This window comes from Chelmon rostratus, chromosome 18, assembly GCF_017976325.1.
Source record: "Chelmon rostratus isolate fCheRos1 chromosome 18, fCheRos1.pri, whole genome shotgun sequence".
Taxonomy (NCBI): domain Eukaryota; kingdom Metazoa; phylum Chordata; class Actinopteri; order Chaetodontiformes; family Chaetodontidae; genus Chelmon; species Chelmon rostratus.
The window spans coordinates 21,571,114-21,594,630 of NC_055675.1; the positions used below are offsets into that span (position 1 = coordinate 21,571,114).

Here is a 23,517-nt window from a genome sequence, read left to right on the forward strand (position 1 = left end):
ATCTTGTGTGACATCGTGAGATCACGTGATCTTGCGAACTCAGCTGCCTCTCAAGGTAATCTTTTAAGATCTCTACTCTAACCAAGCATTGTAACTGTCAGTTGAACCAGAACAACAGAGGGCAAAACGGGGAACTAAAACTGAAAACAAATCCGCTGCATGAAACCACACAAACGACTCTGCAGGCTCCATCTGAAGGACAGACACATCCACCCTGTTTGGCTACACCTCTGCTCCGGTAGCAGGTGTGACACTAACTCAGGAAAAAATAAAATAACGTCCAACCAAACCTCACTTCAGAATTCTGCTATTATATTTCATTACCATACTACTGTAGTTACTAGTCAAACACCAGCAATACATGGATTTTATGATCACATAATAATGTTTCTATCTCTTTGGAATAGAAAAAAGCTTAAAGGTGCAATGAGGGGTTATCTTGTGAATTAAGTTATGTTCACATTAATGTCACATCTATCTTTGAGGTCTAACATATTGTTTAATACACCGCCTTCCTCATGAACTCATGTTTTAATTGTGCATTGTTCACAAATCCACGTTTGCTAGCTCGCAGTCTTCTTCTTCTCTCCTTTGCCAACAACCGTAGTGATAAAGTGGTCATAAATGCCACAGGGTACCTTTAATTTCTACGTTTTAGTCTTTGACTCATCTTGATCTAGTAACTGATTCATCGTGAAAAGGCCTCCATCTGTGGCTGAGACAGTGAAATCACAGAAAATACACCAGGGGAGACTCACCGGGAACTAAGTCTAAATGTCAGGCATTCAAAACTGAGTCACATTTCAATTCAGTTTCAAAGTCAATTTTTTCTTAAATGCAAAAAACCGCAAGAGCAATCAAAGATTTCTATTTGTATTTTTTTAGATTTTATATTAAAGAAACCTTCATTGTTGTTTAAGTTAATGGCCGGTGATTTTGAACTTTAGAGGAAAACTAATTAAAAAGTGATAGAAAAATTAGAAATTAAAGCTTTTCTCAATTGTCGAGCTTCTCATAAAAAGTTTTGATGAAAGAATCTCGATTTATTTAAATAAAAATTATAATAGTAAAAATAAAATGTCAAAGTAAAGTGATGAATTGTTGCCTGACTGAAGCTAACTCAGTGCGAACCCTGTAAGGGTAGACTGAAGTGTTTATGACCTCAGAGGTCACATGGTCAGCCCCAAGAAGATAGTCGCCTGACCCAACGGTCCTGACACACACACGCAACGTTGTTTTAAAGTCCCACAGCAGACAGAAGCGGTGACCTGTTTACATGACGTCACCCCATCTGCCAATTTGGATGCAAATCTAATGTTCTAGATATCCTGGTTAGATTTGACCCGTTACATGGAGCAAAGTAAATATGAAACCTGGACTTATTTCCTGTTTCTGAGCAGATGGCATCAGTGAGACTAACCCACTTCCTGGTTCTTATCAGAACAACAGGTACAGTCGAAACAGGTGAAGAAGGGGGCTGGAGGTCATTTAAATTGGGACATTCAGGCGATGAATGTCAGCTACTCGGTTGGATGTATTTTAAATGTCACGTCTGCACTGCGAAAAACATTCAGCGACTTTTATGCCCCCCCCCGTGCTCACGTAATAAACGTCCAGGTTTTAGAAAGCGACTGGAAACTTGGTGCTTTTTTTGTCTAATGAGACGACAAATGGAGGTTGAAAAGTTAAGCTGGGATTTTTTAAACGAGAGAAAATGAGAGTCAGACAGACGCTGTTAATGGTTGTTAATTCAACATTTTAGATAAAAGAAAATAAAAGACTGGATTAAAACCTCCTCACTTAACGTTTAATCACAAATAAAAGCCCACATTAAATAAGACCAATCCAACACCATCTGCATGCACTTTTGTTCATGGTAGGTAAGTTTAACAGGAATAATTTTCCTATATTCATATTTTTGTCATTGTTGTCATTAATATAATCCAGTTTTATCCGCTCTCAATGGTCACAACTTTGGTTAAAGTGAGTTTTATCACCATCTTCAAGTTTTTCTCTGTTGCTGCAAAGAACATGAGTCACTGTCACTGTGAGCATTTTAGCATGCTGACATTAGCATTTAGCTCAAAGCACCACTGTGCCTAGATGTGCCTATGGATGTGATGCTGCCATGACATGCCACCTTTTGAGGCCTGCTATTGGCTGATTCAGCAATTGAGTGAGACCACTTTGGGTCAACACGGTTGTAGTCCCACACAACCATCACCAGGCAGTCAATGCACTGAAGAATCACGGCTGGACTTCTTTATACAAAGCTCCTCACGTCCCACACAAGGTTTAAAACATACTAACTCCATACTGACAGTCATTCAGTTAATCGAGCAGAAAGAGGATGGCGGTGGAAGAGAGAACTATAGAAACTCATTCACTGTGTGTCCTTGTACATCCAGCAGGATGTCAGGTGCATGATAACGGCTGCTTTCAGTGGAAAACCTCAAATCTCTACAAAATTCAGATGCAGAGGAAATAACCCAAGTCTAGTCTGAATAATGTGGTCTTAACTTTTTCCACTTTATACTGTACATGTGTTTACTTTCATCTCAGCCATGACTAAACTAAACACCAACATCAAAGTGGAAATACACGTATTAAGTGCAAAATTCTTCAGTTTTTGACATTAAAAACATACTTATCATTAAATCTGGAGTTGCTAGTTTTCCATAAAACATTAGCGGAGCATTTAAAAGTTCTGTAGGCGGGTCGAGCCTCCAAACATCAACACTAGCATCTCTCTCTCTCTCCCTCTCTATCTCTGCCACCAACATTTCAATTCTGCACCTGAACCACTACCTGGCCTTGGTAACCATGGAAACCAACAGAGTGGAGGGCTCATCACCGGGGACACCAGAGAGAGATGCTGCTTTTTATGGTTGAAATGATGGTTCAGGGGCCAATGTAATGGCTTTTATTTACATATTCATTTTTTAGCTAAAAGTCATTAATGATTCGATAATCTGTTATTTCAGGAGTGTGCTACTGTTCTTATTCCTGACACAGGAAACAGTTGCAAATGTCACCAGTTAGTTTTTTTTTTGTAGCAGAAGGTCACCTCTGGAACGTTGGCAAGAACTTGCTCCTCATTTTATACAGTGTTCCACTTTTACTTTCAGTACATTCATGGTCACGTTATTTTAACAGAAAAACAGACCCCAGGTTCATGACATCCAATCAGGACACCTGCCTCCTCTTCTTCACTGATTCATACCCCACACTTTTAATATACTCTGCCTGCTGTGAGATGCTTTACTTGTCGTCGGCAAAGCTAAAAGGTCCTTCAGCTCATAAAGCTCTTTAAAATAAACAGGAAAAACTCACTGAAAAGGCATCATGCTGTGCTGTGAGATTTTCATTTGTATCAAGGCATGATAAAATTTGATGGTCTATATCAAAGCTGCGTCCATTGATTTCTGGCCACTCGAGTCAACAGTCAGACACAAAGTTGACATCAGAATTCTTAAACACATTTGAATGCAATGCTTTTTTTCTGCATGTATGTTCATTCTGTTTAAACCTGTATTTCTGCACAGATTAGGCTGCACTAGTATTATTAATATTACACTATTTGTGGAACAAAATATTCAGTCCATATCTGTTGGCCTTTAGCCTTTAAAAACAACATTTTCACTGCACTCAAAGAACTGTTTGCCTTCCCTCTGGCCTCATACATAGGAATGTACACACCTGTATTAAGGGGACAGTCTGGTAGTAATTCAACAGCACCTTAAACTATATCACACCACAAAAACAAAAAATCTCCTTGGCTCTAACACTATTATAATAAAGTCATTAGAAAAACAAAAAAAAAGATCATATTATGTATCTGCATTCGCTTGGCGCTCCATCGAGATGTCATCATATATATGAAGTGTGTTCTGAAGAGCTTCTGTAAGAGTGAATTTCTCCACTGTGAGATCTAATCTAAGTTTCTATTGAGGTTTTCGAATGAAGCTTTGACTGAAACAAAAACTGGCACTCGGTACAGCCCCGTGCAGAGCTGATGAGAATCACCTGCAGCTTCATCAGCTCCACTTTCACACGACACATCTGCGGCGAGACTGATAGAAAACATTAAGCAAAGAGTTTCATTACACAATCCAGGATGGAGACTGTGTGTGTTTGTGTGTATGTACAGCGGGGGTACTGAGTGTGGCGACCTACAGGGGAGGGGAACTTCCCTACTTCCTCACTGCACCCCCTCTGACCCCATCCCCTCCTCCCTGCCTCTCCGCACACACACTCGATTAACTGTGTGTGTGTGTGTGTGTGTGTGTGTGTGTGTGTGGAAAGGCAACGCAGCAGCAGTAAATCAGACCTGAAGCTTGCATCCACCCACGGCTCGCAGCTCCGTGATGTGGACACAAAAGCAGGAAAAAAAGTTCTCGTGATGATGTCAGTTGGTAGGAATCTCATTCCACCATGTCGTCCCACTGAAGGTTCCTGGTGGGCAGTTCACAAAACTAGCATGTAACCGTGATGTTTACCTATTCTGCATAACTTCTCCATGTCCAAACATCGGGGCTAACATTTCTGGGTCTTCAAAGCTTCAGTGACAATTACCACCAAACATTCAGAGCTTGCGCCAGGGGCTTAGCTCATCAGCTAAGCTAACGAGACACAAGGACTGGAGGGGAGATATGAGACACTGTGTCCTAACATCATCTGTCTCTGCACAAAACAGCAGTGATGCTAGTGTAAGTTTGTAGTACTTGTACTTTACTTGAGTGTTTCTATGTTCTGACATTTTAAACTTCTACTCCACGATGTTTTTATAGTATGGCGTTGATGTCAAACCTGCTGACATGACATCACTTCCACCACGTGGTTTTAGCCACCGTGTGTGTGTGTGTGTATATATATATATATATATATATATATATATATATATATAAATATAAATATATAATTATATATATATATATATATATACACACACACAGTGGCTGTGAGAACATGCAGGCACTCTTCACACATGAGAAAGCTCTACTTCCTACAACATCCAAACAACTTAAAAACTAGGAAAAATACGTATTTTTGAAGACAGGACGATGTTCGCAAAAAGTATTCATTTTTTTGTAATGTGATGAAAATCAAAAATCATGACCCATCCCGAGTTTCCACATCAGGCTTGTATATGCTGAGTGTTGGACCGAGACTGGCTTTCCAACTATTTGTGATGTCACAAGTAATGCTCTCTTAAATTCAGATTTTCAGTTAAATTCACGGAGAAACAGCCTTTAAACTCTGCACATGTACGACTCTGCAGAGTGTGGCTCAAACATTCACCTGTAGGAACAGGAAGAAAAACACATTTCTGACCGGTGGAGAACTTTAACGTCTTCATTTGAATACATTTACTGCATTTGGAGACATATTTGTAGTGACTGATCGGTGTCTCTGCGCAGGCTCACCTCAGCCTGCCAGACACCTTCATCACACACAGCGAGATCAGTCAGCAGCACCGAGAAGCGAACTGACCACCCTGCTGCTCCTCCAACACAACACAAAGCTGTGAAACAGGAAGTGAGGAGCGCTGACACAGCAACGCCAACCAGGAAGTGACATTCCCTGTGAACAGACTTTTCCTCAGCCAGTGACAAGAGACAACAAGTGAAAGTATGCAGATACTGAGGTCGGTCAGTCTGTCAGTCTGTCCAACATGTCGGTCCAGAGCGATCTATCGATCAGCTCGCCAATGGATCAATTACCGAAAGGTGGGAAAAGTAACAACAGTGGGAGTTACTGGAAGAAGTTCAAATGAGAGCATCATTGGGGTTTCCTCTCTCCGTCATCATGCACTGCAAGACAGGTGAATCTATGTGGTTTGCTGCAAAGTGTGTGTGTTTGTGTATGTGTGTGTGTGTGTGTGTGTTGGTGGAGGGCTGAGAAATGCACGTAGTGCAGTAAAGGCAGGTGGTGCACTCAGTGCGAGCGGTAAAACCAGTAGATTGTGAGAGATAAAGTCGAGCTGAGAACAGATGCCTGAGCTACATGTGAAGTAATGCTGTCACAAAACCAGAATTTTAAACTTTAATAGAAAACTAGAATAAAAAAAACAACACTCGATACCTCTTTTGGTACCATGGATAAAATAAAAATCCAGCACTGCACACAGAGCCGGTGCAGAAAAACTCATACCAACACATCTGTCTTAGGGTTAGCGGTGATGGTTTATTTTCTTCCTGGTAGTTTTATCTGTGCAGCCTTCATCTGAAAATCTGAATGCAGCTTTGGTACTTTCAATACTATCGAATGTGTAATGAACAGAGATCACATGGTTTTAAACACGTGGTATCAAAGAAGTATTGATGTATTTCTACATTTGACATCCTTGATGTGAAGCATGAGAATCAGCTGGTTTACCAAAACGCTGCGTCCAATAGAAAATCAACAGAACTGTCACAATCGGTCACTAAGTCATACTGGCTTTGCAATAAGTGGCCACAACTGCAATCTGGCAGCATATTTCTTTCACAAATAAAAAAAGCAGGAAAAAAATTTGCGACTTTTTTTCATAGTTGAAGCTAGCTGTCAGATTAGCATTTTAAGCGGCTTGCAAATTCGCATTCACTCAAAGAAGCAAAGTAAACCTCCTTTGGTGAGCTTTGACAAAGACATCCGCGCCGTTCACCAGCAGCACGCCGTCAGTGCTGATCTTAGAGGAAACTGCACAAGATGGAGGAAGTTATTCCAGCTCGAGCGTTGTCGCACCATCGGCTTCTAGTTAACCTCCGTAGCTGGAGTAATGTTCCAGAAAAATAAACACGGTTTGTAGACAGACGAGAGTCAACAGGATGAACAGATCTCTTCAGGAAACTGAGCGAACGTACTGTCTCATTAGCAAAGACTACGCTAAATCAAATGATGTACAATCCTGAACAGCTGAGTACAGAGAGAGCTGAAAGATGCTCCGTGGCTGACGAGCAGTGGTACGTCTCTGGCCGGCTGGTGTGTTAGCAATTAGCTCACCAGCTGCTGTAGGTCACCAACAATCCCTGCGAGCGGTCACTATGTCACCAGGCCGCTAGAACCAAAAACTTTGGGAAGATACATGCATGAATTTCACTGAGCCACTATCTGGTGTGTGTGGTAGTGATGCACAGATCAGCTCTGAAGTCATCCAGACTGACTTACAGACCCGCCTTTTAGCAGCGCAACTTTTTCCAGTGATTTCTTTATTCTTATTTCCATTTCTTATGAATTAGTGTTGCTTTGATGTATGTGAGTGTTTTCTTTAACGCTTTACTTTAATGATTAGAGATGCTGCTCTGCTCCATGCGTGCAGTATTGTCACTGCAGCAAATGTCGTGGGACATTTCAGCAGCAAAAACTAAAGACCGTCGTTTAAGCTTCACAGGACAAAGGAAACAGAATTCAACTTTCATCTTCTGAAATTAATTTTTTTAGACAGCTCTGATAAAGCTCAGGATTTCTCAGGACGGCTGCTTTACTCCAAATTCCAATCAAGTTACGCTGCTGTGCGCCCACACACAACCCGTCTGCTATTAATCACTAAGTGCATCTTCACATGGATAAAACTGCGATCAGCGCATCACCAGCGTCCGGGCCTGGAGCTGAAGAAGATCTCATGGCTACAAGAGAACTGCTGTATATCACAAATGTGGGACCATTATCTGAGAATTACGAGATGAGGATCTCTGAATTTTGATTTTTTTTTTCATAATTACAAGAAAATGTCTCTTTTTTCACATTTCAGGCAAAAAATCGAGAACTTGGAATTTGGGGGCATTTTTGTGGCCTGAAAATGAAAAATTCATAGCTCACATAAGCAGCTACCTCCTGCGATCAGACACCTGAACAAAGTCTGCAAAACGTACCTTCTGGTCCACGATGGAGCAGACGAGCTCCCTGACAGCAGACAGCGAGTGGTCTCCGTGGTCGAGGGTGACCGTCTCCCTGGTGAGTCCGATCTGAAGCAGGAAGGAGACGCCATGGATGGAGCCCCGTGAGCTTGTGCGGCTGGGGGCCGTCTGGCTGCCGTTAGACAGCCGGCTGCAGAGCGTGGCAGGCGGGCTGGGGGACGGCGACGGGGTGGGTGGGGCGGCATGGTGAGGGAGGGCGGAAAAAGACCGCGGGGAGGCCGGCGGCGGCGGCAGGCTGTTGTCGGCCGACATTGGCTGCTATCTGTGATGTCGTCCAGGCGGGATAAAGGCGTCGCAGGTGAACGACATCCAAAAAATGTGTCCGACTGCTCAGGTTTGTTCGTCAGCCGAGCGTTTTCTGTGCCCTCGCCTGACTCGATTCACATTTCTCACCACTGAAATCCTGCCGGAAAGGTTTCCTCTCACTGCCGGGCATCTCTGAGGCAGAGACAACCCAAAAGAATCTATGAAGCAGAAGCTCAGGATCCTGGATCTTAGACCACAGTTCAGTCCTCAGGCCTCCTGCTGGGTGACGCTGGGGATTGTGTTGTGAGCAGAAAAACTACCAAGAAGCTGATCTGTGGTTTCTCTCCGCTGTTTTCACCATCTGTTGACAATCAAAGACAACACATTAAGTTTTTCTCTCCATATCCAGAACATATGTTCAGTTTTATCCATGTGATAACTTTTAAAAATCATTAGAAGATTAAAATACTATCACACAAATTCACCTTCACAAAAGGTCACTGTGACATGTTGTGAAGGGTTAAAGGAGAAGTAATGAAGAGCAGTAAGGTCATCAAACACCCCTGTGGGAATATTCTACTGATTAATATCAAAATATAAAGTCCTGCTTCTACTCAAAACACATTTGTGTTGAGTGGTGAAGGAAACTGGGATTCAAAAATGCTCATTTCTAGAAATCTGAACTACAACCTTTCGCAGTCTGTAGGCCTTCACCTTTGGATCAGTCAAACTAAATGAAAACTTGTGGCCACCTTCTTTCAGGCTCAGCTCACACCAGACTAACATGACTGTCCAATCCAGCATCATCTGTGCTCTGCTGAGGCTTCTGGATAGATTCAACAGAGGCGATTGGGGTGGGCGGTACATCGGTCAAATCGCCGCTGTCACGTTCTGCCACGACACGTGATACATTTTTTAATATATAACAAATAATGTGTGTAGAGTTACATCCAGCAACTGCTAGTTTCCTCACTATAACTCTGACTCCATTAACATAAAGATGTGGAAGGTAGCGTTACCGTTAACGTACGCCAGTTTCCCTGTTGCAGGCTGCAACTGCACTTATATATAACATACTTTCTGTTTTCTCAAATAAATGCTGCTGAGACGCTGAATCCTACCCCCGAGTCTGAGAATGAATCACGCTGTATTTGCTAATTAACCTGCATTACGGGACAGTAACTCCCTTCAAAACACATGCAGGCCTATTGCTCATTTTCATTCCTATTTGGAGCCAATAAACTCATGTTTTTAATCAGTTTTTCTTTCTTGAGATATGTTGTCTTACAGTTTAATTCTTGTAATACTGTGACAGAATACCATCACCACAGAAAACAAAAAACACACAAACAAAAAGTCTTATAATCCCTACAGGCCATCGCTTTTACATTACCATAAAAACCGTATTATCATCTCAAACAGTGCTGGAGAGCAGTTTACACATCTGCTGAGGAAACTACACCTCTGCAAGAACATGATGGTTACTGCTGACAACAGATTAAAAGTAAATTAAACTACCAAACAACAGAAGAATGGTGTCTCATATTTCTTAGGCTAATTTGGGTGAAAGGACCCTTTAGGCCTATACAGACTGGGAGGACTGCCATGTTACATTATGCATTAAACAGATTACAGCAAGTCTGATGGTACCTGGACCTGCCAGCAGCTCGTCATATCATGGTAAATGTAGATTTTAGTTCAATAACACACATAAAAATCATTATAATGACAATCAATGGGACTTTTTACCCGGTTACCTTGAATACTACTGTAAACTTTCTATTGCTATGGTCACGTTTCTCCATTTTGCTCACCTGAGTTTGCCTCTGTATCTTATCTCACATCTGGATTCTCGCTCGTGATATCGATGGTAAAATACCTGACTACTTGAAGTTTGTACATAAAGCAACAGGCTGCCATTCATTCAGCTGAAGAGACAACTTTAAAGCCATCATTACCTCTGAGAGCAGGGCGGCTTTTCCGCTTCCATCGGCGGAGAAAAACGAGAAGAAAAGTGTGCGTTAAAGTCCCATCCAGCGGCCGCTCGGACTGCTCAACGGCTGACTGGAACGAGCACAGTCCCCGGTGGTCCGCTGTACTCGGTCCCCCGAACCTGGAAGGAGAGGTGAGGACGGCAGATATACCCGCTTTTCTTGTCTCTTTCCTGTTCAAACTTCCCAGACGAGCTGCGGTTCGGCCGTGCAGCTCGAGCTTCATGCGGATCTGATTATCAAAGCGACTAACACACAGAAACAAAGTGCCGCTCAACACCGGGGAGGAGGAGCGACGGGTGACGTCTCACTCTGACGGCATTTCCAACGACCGGACAACTGGAATCTGTGCAACCACATCGAACAAGCTAACGCTAGCTAGACAGCAAAATGCCACCCCTGTTAAATTGTGAAAATATGTCTATAACATTGACCTGACCATACATTATTTCTGGCTACTGTCAAAAAAGAAAAAAAATGTTTTTAAAAGAAATCTTACATTAAAACGTTGCTTTTAGTTAGCTATCAGTAGTTTATGTTCAAGCCGCAGCCAATGCGCAGCTAACGCTAGCAAACGCTCAGCTAACATGAACTAACACTCAGCTAACACTAGTCCAGAGTCACAGATCTACCATCTGTTTTCTTGAAAGACTGATATCATCTTTGAAAAGCCCTCAAAGTTATCCATCGACAGTGATGCTTATAATCAGCCATAAATGAAGCATCTCTCGCTTTGCTCAATATGTTTGACCAACCAAAATCAACAAGTTTTATCAGTTATTTGTATCTTTTTTATGTTACTTTAAAATATGTTATATTTTATAATAATTTTATACACAGTAAAATCTTAATAGTTTCCTTTTTTAAAAAAAACCCAGCTACAATTATGGGAAAACACAATTTACAAACATTTTCAGAATTTACAAACAGGTAAAACGTTGATTGACCTCTACAGAAAGCTAAAACAGGTATAAAAATCAAGCTACAGTATTTGCTTCTGAAATGTAGTGGAGCAGTAATAATCTAGAAGAAAATTAAAATACTCAAATACTGTACAACTACTTGAGTGAATGTAATCAGTTACCTTCCACCACTGTGTTAGTGTTAGCTGAACGTTAGCTAGCACAGATCTAGGGTAAGGTAACAAACACAGAGCTTTGTGATTCCAATACAGGCTAATGAAGGAACATGAGGCACTATCAGGGGCGAGCCTAACACTAGCTAGCTAGCCAACACTGAAATAAATACATTTAGGAAGTAAAGTGTGAAACATGCTATTAAAGAGCGTGGGACATTCACGTGATACCTCTACAGACTAAGTGCAAAAACTAACTCAAACTGACATTAATTAGCGACATACTAAGGGAACCTTTCTGTTAAATCGTTGTGGTTTTAAGCCTCACAGTGATCCATCTTTCCACCCATAGACAATCACTGCATGGGCATGGAAGCTGAATTTCATCAGATAAATCTGTGGCGCCATCTTCTGACGGAAATACTTCATTACCCAAAGTGCAATTCAGGTGACCTCTTCTGAAAAATAACTGAAGCTATGGAGAAATATAATTTAACTACAGTACAGTATATACTGACTTAATTATGTTATTTAAATCACTTAAATATGTTTATCTATAGTGCCGTATTGTACTATAAGCAATATAAACATCTAATCATTTAATTGTGCTATTGTATAACTGTAAAAAAAAAACACAAAAAAAAAACAGAAGGAAAAACATAGAAAACTATGTTATATAAAACCATTTTAAGGTCTGTTTTCTTCAGTAAAAAGTAGAGTTTTTATTTTCAGACTGCTTTCAGGCTCTCCCTAACGCCACAGTCACAACACCAGGCCTTTTCCTAAACCGCTGTGTGTATAATAATAATAATAATAATAATTATATATATATATTGTGCCAGTCTCAGGCACCTTTATCTGCATCTATTGTCCAGAGCAGCGCTGCAGCCAGCTCAGGGTAAATAATGGAGGTGGGTTACCACGGTTCAACCCTCCTCTGACAGGAAGAGATTGGCTGCTAATGTTTTCAGAGCGGCGATGAGAAGAAAATATCTCACATACAGGAGCGCAATGAAGGCTGAGGGTCAAAGGTCACATGAGGGAAGGAGAATGTGATAGTGGTTAAACTCGTAAAGTGATAAATGCAAGAACAACCAGAGACACCAGAAACTCTCCTTAAATCAAGAGCATTAATCATAATCTTTCATGAGTTTTTATTCATGGAGGCTCTAATAATTAAGGGATTTTTATTCCCCTGGTGCATGGTTTACATGGCTCCTATTTTTGAAAAGACCCATTCAGTACATCCATACCTATATTATATTATATTATATTATATTATATTAGTTCCTAGTTCCTTAACATTTTTATTATGTAATTAGAAAGAAAGGAGCAAAACATTTATGTATTAATTTATTTCTTTAATCTGTGTCAAAGGAGGGCAGTGTTTCTCCACAAACATAAAACCAAAGTCCCAGTGGACTGAGCCTGGAAGCGTTAAATAATGAGGATGATGGGAACGTTTGTAGCTGGATAAAGAGCTTCAGGTTGGCATGTTAGAGCCAGCAGGCGCAGGGGGAACACCTGAGGATCAATTTCCCACAGAGGTTTTAGTTTTTTTTGGTGAAAACAAAGTTAACAAGAGTTAACAGAACAAACACTTTTAATAAATGCTTTTGTTGTTAGCTGGAAGGATGTGACTGAGAGCCTACAAAATGCTGTTGATTTTACACGGCTTACCTCTGAATTGCCTCTTTTTTTAATCATATATACTTACCTTCCATCTTCAGTTCCCAACAAAATTAAGATTTTTCAAATCAGCGTTTATAATGCTGCGTTCAAGTACTGTCGGATATATTCCTATCTTTTAAAAGCCCAGTGTGAACACGGAGATGCATGACGCTACAATTTAATCTTGCGACACTTGTATTTCATGTAATGGGAATGCTGACTATTGTGTTTCTTGAGTTAAAGGGATTTTTTTTAGGAAGCATTCTCCCTTAGCTAAAACGAGTGTATAAGGATAAAGGGGTTGTACCCTTTGCTGTGCAGGTTGGAGACAAATTAGTGATTTGCGATATTGGGTTATATTTAACAATTATACTTTATTTGTAAAATTGACATGATGAGGTTAAATAATTTATTAGACTGATGACAGAAATGGAAAACCTGATAGAATTACATGATTTACAATATGAAGACAATAATAATGAATAAGAAATCATAATAAATGTCTATTTTTGTGTTCTTTAAATATGTCGATTTCATATTCATAAAATTAAATGGTGTAATCTTCGTATTAACTAGAATTTCGGGTCAAAGCTTAAAGAACTATTGTGAAGCTTTAAAGTTGGCTCACGAGGTGTTTTCTCATTTATTTCTCTTTCTAGTGCAATAAAAAAAATTACATAAAAGACAAGTTGAAGGTTCAACATACATTTGCAAGTTTAGTGTCTTTCAGACTGTCTGAAGTAAGAATTGTTTAAATTCATTGTAGAGATTCTCTCCTAATAATTTTTTTAAAATGTTCTCTTATGAATGTGGAATTCATAACTGATAATTTCGATTGTATAATTGAAATAATTATTAGGTTAATAATACAGCAGCTCTTAGACTTATTTATGGTAGAGACATGGTAATTAAACACATGATCAAAACATAGACTAGAACAAATTCAGGCAGGATACGGTCAATTATACGAGCACTGATATCAGACCAATGTACATGAGAGAAACTACAAAACAAGTTTAAAGAGTCTTGGTTAAACGACAAAAGCTGCAGTTACTGTCTTGATCACATGATCATGATCGACGATTTTGAATTTCACGAAGTTCAAATGTCCCGTCGTTCCCACGGTACAGGAAGGCAGCATGAACATACTGTTATCGCATTGGAAGACAATGAGCGAGGGGCGTGGTTAAGACCTGGTAATGTGACACCCACCCCACGCGCTCCTCGGCTCGTGAGTTCTGCTGTGCCTGTAAACTTTCTGCACGAGCTCTGACAGCCAGTGAGCGGCGGTCCGTCGCGCCGTTTGTTCCGCTTCTCTCCGGCCGCCGTAACGGAACCCCTCCGTGCTTCAGCTTGAGTTAATCATGTCTCATTAACGGTTTGATCCGGTAGTTTGGAGAAGCAAGAGTTAAATTAATTGTACAAATGGAGGCTGTGAGCAAGTGGACCCCGCAACAAGTGGCGGACTGGATGAGAGGTAAGGCTGCCAGACAGTGAGGCTAACGTTATGTTGCGGGTCGCAGCGGGAGGCTAACGGTCCCGTGGTCGGTGTTTCTGCTGGTCGCCTTTTGGATGAAATAATTCAGTAGGTCCACCGCCTGCTGTGAGGTTTAAGTTCCCATCGTTCATCAGTCATTTTAACCGCAGAAATTCAAAGTACAGGCACGTACACGACGTTTTTATTGTGTCACGTCAAAGTGTTGTGGAAGGTAAAGGTCCAGCATTTAGCCGGGGTCACTTCTTCTGTTCACTTTGGGAAGTCTTTGAGGTTTTACTTTATTACGATGTTATACAGACTTTGGAGCCTTCAGTTCAGGCCTGTTGTCCAACATCAGTGCCTTTATGAAAAGACCACCGAGAAGGATCTATGGCGTTTTGGTTCCTATACCGGACTCTGAGAAATATAAACATGTTTCTCCTCAAAACATTTTTACATTCAACAAAAGAAACCAATTTATTAAATGTTGAATGTTGTCTAAACACAAGCAGCTGCACAAGAACTTTGCTTAAATAAAATTGGTCTAAAATTGGCAAAATTTTACTTTAAGTTAGGAACAGTCTAAGAGATTACAAATCTGACATTCAATGCCAGTTTATGGTTCCTGACACTTTTTTACTGTATGTGATGATGATGATGATGATGATGGTGTGTGTGTGTGTGTGTGTGTGTGTGTGTGTGTGTGTGTTTTGGCTCAGTAACATGCTGCAGGTACCTTGTTTACCTTTTTTACTGACTGTCATATTTGGTTCAGTTGCACAGGGGATGAGAAACTTGTTGAGTGGAAACTGGATGGGATTTACACGCACACACACACACACACACACATATTCCTTGCAGTGTGTCGTTAAGCAATAAACAGGCCCAACCAGTTAACAGATCAGCCATAAAGCGACAATCAGGTCCATAATTCAGGTTTGATAAGGAGCTGTTTTTAATTAGCAGGAGGTTTGGACGAGCAGCTGCAGGAGAATCGTTTGTGCTGCAGTGCTTGAAGTCACGCTTTGCGTCTCTGATGTGATGATCGTTTTTATGTTTTAACATGCCAGATTTGTGCAGTCTTTATTAGGCGTCTGTCCTCCTCAGAGATGGTTGAAAATAACGCCTTTAATAAAACTGCTGCAGTTCTAAAAAGACATGCACAGTCTCTTGATCCTGGACTGGAAAACCTTGAAAAAATACCAAAATTGTCCTGAAAACAGTAAATTGACCTGGAAACCCTTTAATTTTAACAGTTAAGATGATGTAGCTGTATAAATAGCCGTAGGTGTAACAAGCCCCCTATGATTTATTGTGTGTTGAGGAACAAGTTAAATTGAAAATGTATTGGATTAGTCTAGTTTTTATAACATCTTGAAAACCCTGGAACGATGAACGCTCTTGAATGCCTCCTGTTTTGTTTTAGTTAAGCTCACTAAGATAAGATAAGATAAGACAAAACTGCATTAATCCCTAGCTGGGAAATTTTGGGGGAAAGTGTATGGTCAGTGTTTGCACGTGTCCTGGAAAGTGGGTACTTTTGATACAGATGATGGTGACAAAGATGGCAGCCAGAAACGCTCGCTGCTTACTTCTGACTCCAAGTTTGGCTTTTAAACTGAGGAAAAAAGGTTTTGCACAAAGACATGTTCATGCTCAAAGTAAGATATTTTAGAGGAATGGTTTTGGTGTTGTCACAGACACTCGGGTATCAAGGGTGAGTTTCTACATGATACCAAACCCTAAAGAAAAGCTGTTATATCTTCGTAGATAATTTGAGAGGCTTAAATCTACGTTTCTTGTTCACTGTGGAGGTCTGACACAGCTTCAAAGTGAGCGTCCATTCAGCCCAGCTTGTCCTCTGATAGCAAACACACACACACACACAGACAAACCAGTACACATGTCATGTAGCAGCAGAGACAAAGCAGAGGCGAGTGTTGCTGGTGGTCAATAAAGACCCAGCTCTTGACAAAGGTCGGCCTCCTGCCGTGTGGAGGGTCACAAGGTCGCCACAGTGACTCTTTACTGCGGCGGCGGAGCCGATGAAGCACATCTGACCGCCAGACTTTTGTTCTGCGTGAAAAGAGCGAGAAACACACGGGTCAGTCACATGACCCGGGCGGCTGAATGGAGCTCATTCTCTCCCTGTGTTTTCTATCACTCTGCAGCAGGAGGGTGTGTGTGGGATTGAGTCAAAATAAACTGGAGTGTGTGTGTTCATGTTCATGAAGGAACACAGTGCAGAGAGCGGCTCACTCTCTGTCTTTTTAACAACAATGGAGCTCTGTGGTGACACATTGAAATCGCTTGTTTTGTCCAACCGTCACTCCATAACACAAAACATGAGTTTAATATCATAGAAGAAAAGCACTGATCGCATTTCAGGAGCTGGAAGCTGTGGTGTTTGCTTAAAAACAACTTCAATAATGAACAGGTTATCAATATGGTTGCAGATTAATTGACTAATCGGATGCAGCAGGATCAGTTCTTGTTGATTTTAGTCCTTTCATGGCATTTGAAGACAAGAAAACAAAGTGAATTTTGGTCAGTGTACTCTGCTGTTGTGCTGAAAGTTGCACATGTTTTGTGTTTTCTGTGCATTAAGGTAAAAAACAGCTTTTGATAAAACAACCTCACAGGATCAGTAAAGTGATGAGCAGCTTTGTATTTTGACTTTATTTTGTTGCCATAGAAACTAACTTTGCCATTGATCCAGATCCTGTTGTAGTTTACAGTGCAACCACAGAGCAGATAGCCTCCGGCTATAGGCTGTGTGTGTGTGTGTGTGTGTGTGTGTGTGTGTGTGTGTGTGTGTGTGTGTGTGTGTGTGTGTGTGTGTGTGTGTGTGTGTGTGTGTGTGTGGTTCTTGTTAAAGTCCTTCTGTTTGATCTGGCGTGGGTTCCCACAGGCCAGCCGTCGCTGAGCCGCTCCAGCTGACCACAAACACCAGAAACACTTCGAGCAAAACAAAGTCCCGGAATATCATCTGAGTTGGAGGCGTTTTCCAGGAGAGGGCTGCTCAGGGAATTCCATGAATTCTTTGAGCGGAAGTCAGAGAAATAATAATAGTTAACTTCATCATTTTGCCAGTACAAGTTTTCACGTTTGGTGTGCTTACTTAGACTGAAAAGCTAGGGCGACAAAGAGGGAAGGAGAGAAAACATGTCTGTCATAGTGGCTGAAGAGTACTGCTAATAATCATATTTTTTTTATCGACAGTGTATTCCCAGTTATTGGAAGTGAAGGAGTGGATTTATAAGAACCGTTAACACCAGCTGTACAATAACTACCATCTAAAATCCTGGTTTAGATCAGCTAATATAGGATCAAAGAATAAACAGAACCAAGAATGTGATGGTGCATTCAGGGCCTGACAGTTTTTAATGTTTCGGACACATTTCAGTCAGTTGAGGGTCTGAACCAAGGCGAACAGTCCACCGCGCAGCTCTCAGATCAGGCACTTTTTAATCATCTGTGTTACTGGAGCGAACTGATCAGACAGCTGTAGCTCAGAGGTAAACACACACAGCCGAGCGTGTTCAGACAAATCTACATACTTCTCTGCTCGTCTGGCAGGTGCAGTCACACGGCCAGGTGAATGACGACAGGCTGGTTGGAGCTGCTAAGAGGCTGAATAAACAGGATGACAGATCTAGTCCACGTTATGAAGGCGTGTGTAGAAAATGCAGCAAAACAAAGAGATGGCCCATAAGACCGAACCGTGCACTGCAACAGCGCTGAGCAGGAACGGCTTCAGTAGATCAGTGTGCACAGAGCCAGCAGACAGACTGTCACACACACTGCGAGCAGATACAGTGCCGGTCGTTCGCTTGTTGTGAAGTATTTTCTTTCTCGGATGTTTACAAAGAAAACAGCAGTGAGGTTGCGGTGAAGTGATGAGCGGTTATTAAATGACTTCCTGTAAACTGTCGTCACGGTCGTTGCACCGCTTCAGTTATTTACATGACGATTGATCGATTGTCCTCTAAGGTGATTGCAATCAAAGCATCCACCAGCTGGCAGATGCGTTTCTTTCCTCGCTGTCGGAGGTGTGAGTACTTCATGACTGTCTCTGTCCTCTGAAATCACCAACACTCATTCCCCAGAAAACACTGTCTTATTATTAATTAAAAGGGACTGGGTGAAATGTTTTGTTTTGTCAGCATTGCAGAGCCTTAAACAACCTCTAATAGTCCAGTTTCAGCATGTTTTCACAGGAAATGTCAGCTCCAAACTATTTTGATGATTCATTCATCATTTGTTTCCATAGTTTCAGTTTCTCAGCAGCTTTCTTCCTCTGATGACGACCTGAATGTCTTTAGGTTTTAAACTGCTGACTAGATGACGTCTTGTTGGGCTTTCATGGACCAAATGATTCATGGATTAACTGAGAAAAAATTCAATGAATGTGGTTGATCTTCTACATTCATTCATTCATTCATTCATTCATGTCCATGAGGTTCCACCAGGTTCCGCATCTGTCTGTTAATAAAAACATTAGCACCACAAAAACAAACCTCTCGTGGATCGGGATCACATTTTCTAATCTTCAGGAGGTATTTTCCTCCAACAAGTGAAAACAGAAACGTGTTTGACATCATAATAACACTTGTTGTGGTGTTCATCTGATTAGATGTCTCTCTGTGGAGTGTAAAACCTCCTCAGACCCGCTGGTCGTATCAAACTCTTCACCTCCAGCAGGATTGAATCAATTTGGGCTTCATGAAAAGCCGACAGTTTAAAATCAGGTTGTTATCATGTACTCTGACTCTATAACCCGCCCGTTCCTCCCTCCTGCTGTGGTTTTGCCAAAATAAACTTATTTTAGCTTTCAAATGGTGAACAGTGGAGAGCAGCCAAAACTCTGCATCATTGTGCTTTCAGTTTGAAGGATTTCATGGAACAAAGACCCTTCCTGCCTCTTTTTCTTCTTGAGCTGGAGGAAGGTCACAGGTCTGGCACACCGAGACACATTTTTCATTACAGCTATTAAACATTGTGTGTTTATTTTTCTGTACACACAGCTGTAAATATCTATTATCTATAATCAGGTTTTTATCACTGAACAGTCTCAGCTTCACCACAATTATCTTGAGTTAAACCTCAAATAAGAGTAATTTGAAGGGTGTGATTGCTCCTCCAGATGCTTTCTGTGGATGTGCTGGTGACGTGGATTTTGATTCTGGAGGCAGCGAAACATTCTTCTCCACCTGTCTGCCAGGTGTGCATCAGACTGCACTGAATTCATTGTTCTCTGAAACGCTTATTCTCCAAAATGGCAAAAACAATGAGAAATATGTGTCCTAAGTTATTAAAACCCGAAGTGAGTGAAGGTAGACAGGTGTGCTGTTTAACTCGTCGTGAGATACTCTGAGGAGGATCTGAGGTGCACGTGACCAGGTTCCCGTCGGAACCAGAGCGTGACGGCTGGTTGTTTGTTCAGTGGGAGGAGAACCTCTCGCCAGCGTGGCCTGATGTAGTCCAGCAGGCGGATCAAGGCAGCAATGCTGTCGGAGCTGGAGCTTGAATGGTCTCCTGTGATACGCTATATGGCCAAAAGTATGTGGACACCTGAACATGAGCATTACTAAACAGCCTGTGGACATGAGTGTCCAGATTCTTCAGAAATTAACCCAAATCAATGGCTGTGAAAAGGAATGACAAAGGAAACCCCCCTCTGAACAAAAAGATCTTAATGTCCACTGACAAGCTTTTTCCAATGCTCAACCAGAGATGTAAATAACATGGGACTGTATATGAAAGCACTGAGTCTGCAAACTAGAGAAAACCAGCTGTTAATCCAGCCTCTGTCTCTTACCTGATCCAGATCATCTGAGTACCGGCGGCGTCGTTAGTGCCAGTTGTTCAGTTGTTGGATGTTGACCAAGAAAAAACAGCGAGGTTGATGAGCCGTTATTAAATGACTTCCTGTAAACCGTCATCACAGTTGTTGCACCATCTTTAACCACAGTTATTTAAATGACGATTGATCGAAGATCAAAGTGTCCACCATCTGGCAGATGCGTTTCTCTCCTCGCCGTTTTATCAGCCATCGTTTGTCTTATCAGTGGACCTGAGTTCAGTGAGGGAGCGCAGTGAATCAGAGGAAACGTCCAGATTCTCGCCGCTGAGCACCGCTTCCTGATCCTTTGACTGCGAGCAGCACTGACGTTGTTCAGGGGTGAGAGGGTCCAGAGCCACGTTGTCACAGGATTGATCTCAGCAGGTCCTGATACAGCAGCAGTGGCAATAGCAAGACATGCAAATGATCTGTAATAAGAAAATATGTTGAATTAGGGCTGCAACAAACACTGATTTTTTTTTTCTTTTTGTCATCAACCTCAAATTCCAACATTTAGCAAAAATTCTAGACCCTCAAATGGAACATTTGTGAGGAAAGTAGAAAAAAATCTTCCCACGTCCCTGCTGGAGTGAGTCAGACGGGGATGTCTGTGGGAACTGAGCTGTGTCACATCACCATGAGACTCAACATCGTCATAAAAACTGAATGATCTCAATCTGCAGGACCGGTCCTGGTGATGTAACCGCAGTTATCAGCTGTGACTGGAACCTGTCAGTAACCTTTCGTTTGTGGCTTCACGTCCTGGGCCGTCCTCACCACCGTCCACATACCTCTAACCTTCAGACACACTGTAATTCCTAAAATCACCACTAGGAAACACTTGCTTTAAAGTATCAGAGCAACACGGATCAGGTTAGCTACTTCCTGGTACCAGATACCTGGTTGAAAGTGAAAAGCTGTGAACGTGACACAACTTAACTTCTGACAGTTAGATGAGAAAACTGATCCCGCTCACATGCCTGTATGCTAAGTATGAAGCTGCCGTTAGCTGCTGGCTAACTTAGCTTAGCACAAAGACTAGAAACAGGAAATGTTAGCTTGGTTCTATCACATGGAAACAAAATCTGCATAACAACACCTCTAAAGTTTACTCAGTAACTTTGAACGAAACATAAAGTCATAAATTTGAACATTGTTTTATGGGGGAACGTTGGCCAGACAACCAGTGGAGACTCCAGGAAGTAAACAGCCCCAGCTTCATATTTAGTGCACAGACATACGAGTGGTATCAATCAAATCCGTGTACTTCCTAGAGCTGTTCCTTTAACATTCCCCTCACGAGTGGCAAACATCCAGGAACAGCTACGGCGTCTCATTGTCATCCATCCAGTACTTTTGTTGACTCGTGTTTAATGAACATCATGCCTCTCACAGATGTCAGCCGGATTGATGTACATGTTAATGTACCGTCGATGAGAGTGGCCTGGCACCGCTGGTCTGTACTGTGGGATCACAGCTCAGCTCTGCACACAGTGAACTCCCACAATTCCTGTTTGTTTGATTTCATAAGACTGCTGAGCCCAAGTCCCAACACTCAAGGAAATCCTTTTTCCTCCTGAATAGTGTTTGTTCAACTGTGTGTGTGTGTGTGTGTGTGTGTGTGTGTGTGTGTGTGTGAAGGGGTTTATAGAGGCCCAGTGAAGCTATGAATAGCCTCAGTGCTCTTTTGCCACTTTTCCTCTCTGCTCTCCACCCTTGTCCTGTTGTGATGGAGGTGGGGTAAATATTCCTTTTGTTGGCCCCAGCTGGGGAGTGTCGTGTGCGGACTCCGTCTTTGTGCTTCAACAGCACAACACGTGCCATTTGTGGTGACGAACAGGAGCCGTGCTGTAGGGTTCTGGGGCCGTTCCACAGTGCATTTTACAAACGTAACAAATAATCTGTTAATCAAGAAAGTAATCTGCAGATGAATTGTGAATGAAAGCAATCATCAGTTTCAGCCCTAGTTTAGTCGCTTTTTCCACATTTATGCATTAGGAAACACGACAACCGTCTGTCAGTTGCTTCAGTGAAAAGGATTCGTGTTTCCTGGTGGGACGCCCTGTCATCGCTCTGTATAACAAGGTCAAACATCTTGTTTGTTTTGATCTTTGTGACAAATGATTAACTGTGCTGTTTATGAGTGGAGCTGGAGTTTCATCTGCAGCGCTTTTCACTGGCTTCCTCACGTGTTTGATGCTAACCCACTCTATCGCCAGCACGCCCTATAAATGCTTTGAGTTACTCTCCGGCAGGAATGGAGTAGAAAAACATTGTTTTCTATCATTTCTTTACATGAAGAATCTATTATCTAATCTGATGACTGTATCAATCTGTGTGTATCTAACATGTTTAAACTGAAATCGTTTGGTAACATGTATGCTCGTTAGCTCGTGACACTGCATCCTGCTCTGTGCACTTTGGCGGTTCATTAAGAGAGGCAGTGATCAGTGATCTTCATCTTGTAGCTGCTTGTTTGTGATTATACACAACAAATGGTCAGTTTGCTGTCTGAGCTCTTTGTCACAACAGAAAGAAGCATCTGAAGAACTCGCTGTCAGCAGAATTTGACTTCTTCATGTGGGTCCTGATGCGGATCACAGTCTTGCAGTTGTTAGTACACACATGCTTTTGAGGGACAGACGATCCGTCTGGAATGGACGACATGGCCCTAAAATAATATGATATTTCAGGATATTTCTGTTCTCCTGCTTGGGTTAGAACTGCTGTCAATTTAGGTGCTGTAGTTTGTTGTTGTGCCGTCGTTGTAGTCTCATACAGAACCTGTAAGTTAATTATTTCGTTATCTGGAGACACAAAGCTGGATAATTGTGGAGAACTCATCAGAGCAGACAATTTACTCAGGCCACTGGATTTGCCGTGAGACTTCCAGCAGCATCTCCACTCAGCCTGCACACACCTGCTGACAACACATTTACGCTGATTTACACTGGTTGACTTTGTGGTTGGTAAAGTTGTTTTTTTCCATTAACAGACATTTTGTCAGCATTAGCTGGGCAGAGCAGTGAATGTGTCTGAAGGGTCCTGAGGTGAACCAGCGGTTTCGTCGTTGCAGAATGAGGTGAAACTTTCCCAGCGTGTCGGTACACAGAGAGTTTCTCACCTGCAGCTGACCGACAGGAGGGCAGAGGCTCACAGTCGTCTGCAAATATAAGACTGGATGGAGACGAGACAGAGAAATTCACTTTTTGGTGGTCAGTGACTAAAGGAAACTGTTTCATTCATTAAAAGTCTGAAGTCCTAATTTTCTTCTTACAGTGTCTTATAATTGATCACTAATCTGTGATCATCCT

General features: G+C 41.8%; 2 protein-coding genes across 2 annotated transcripts in view; one reads left to right on the plus strand and one right to left on the minus strand.

Moving 5' to 3' along the window:
* LOC121622222 (serine/threonine-protein kinase D3-like) overlaps positions 1-10,360 on the minus strand; it is a 49,515-nt gene extending 39,155 nt beyond the window's left edge. The window contains exons 1-2 of the mRNA XM_041959126.1: positions 10,103-10,360; positions 7,854-8,505 (exon numbers count right to left, since the gene is read on the minus strand). Of these exons, the coding sequence (XP_041815060.1) occupies positions 7,854-8,150 (297 nt within the window). The 5' untranslated portion in view covers positions 8,151-8,505; positions 10,103-10,360. The remainder of the gene's footprint in view (positions 1-7,853; positions 8,506-10,102) is intronic.
* A 3,811-nt stretch (positions 10,361-14,171) lies between these two features.
* Positions 14,172-23,517, plus strand: part of cnksr3 (cnksr family member 3) — a 42,708-nt gene continuing 33,362 nt past the window's right edge. The window contains exon 1 of the mRNA XM_041959405.1: positions 14,172-14,358. Coding sequence (XP_041815339.1) covers positions 14,307-14,358 — 52 coding nt within the window. The 5' untranslated portion in view covers positions 14,172-14,306. The remainder of the gene's footprint in view (positions 14,359-23,517) is intronic.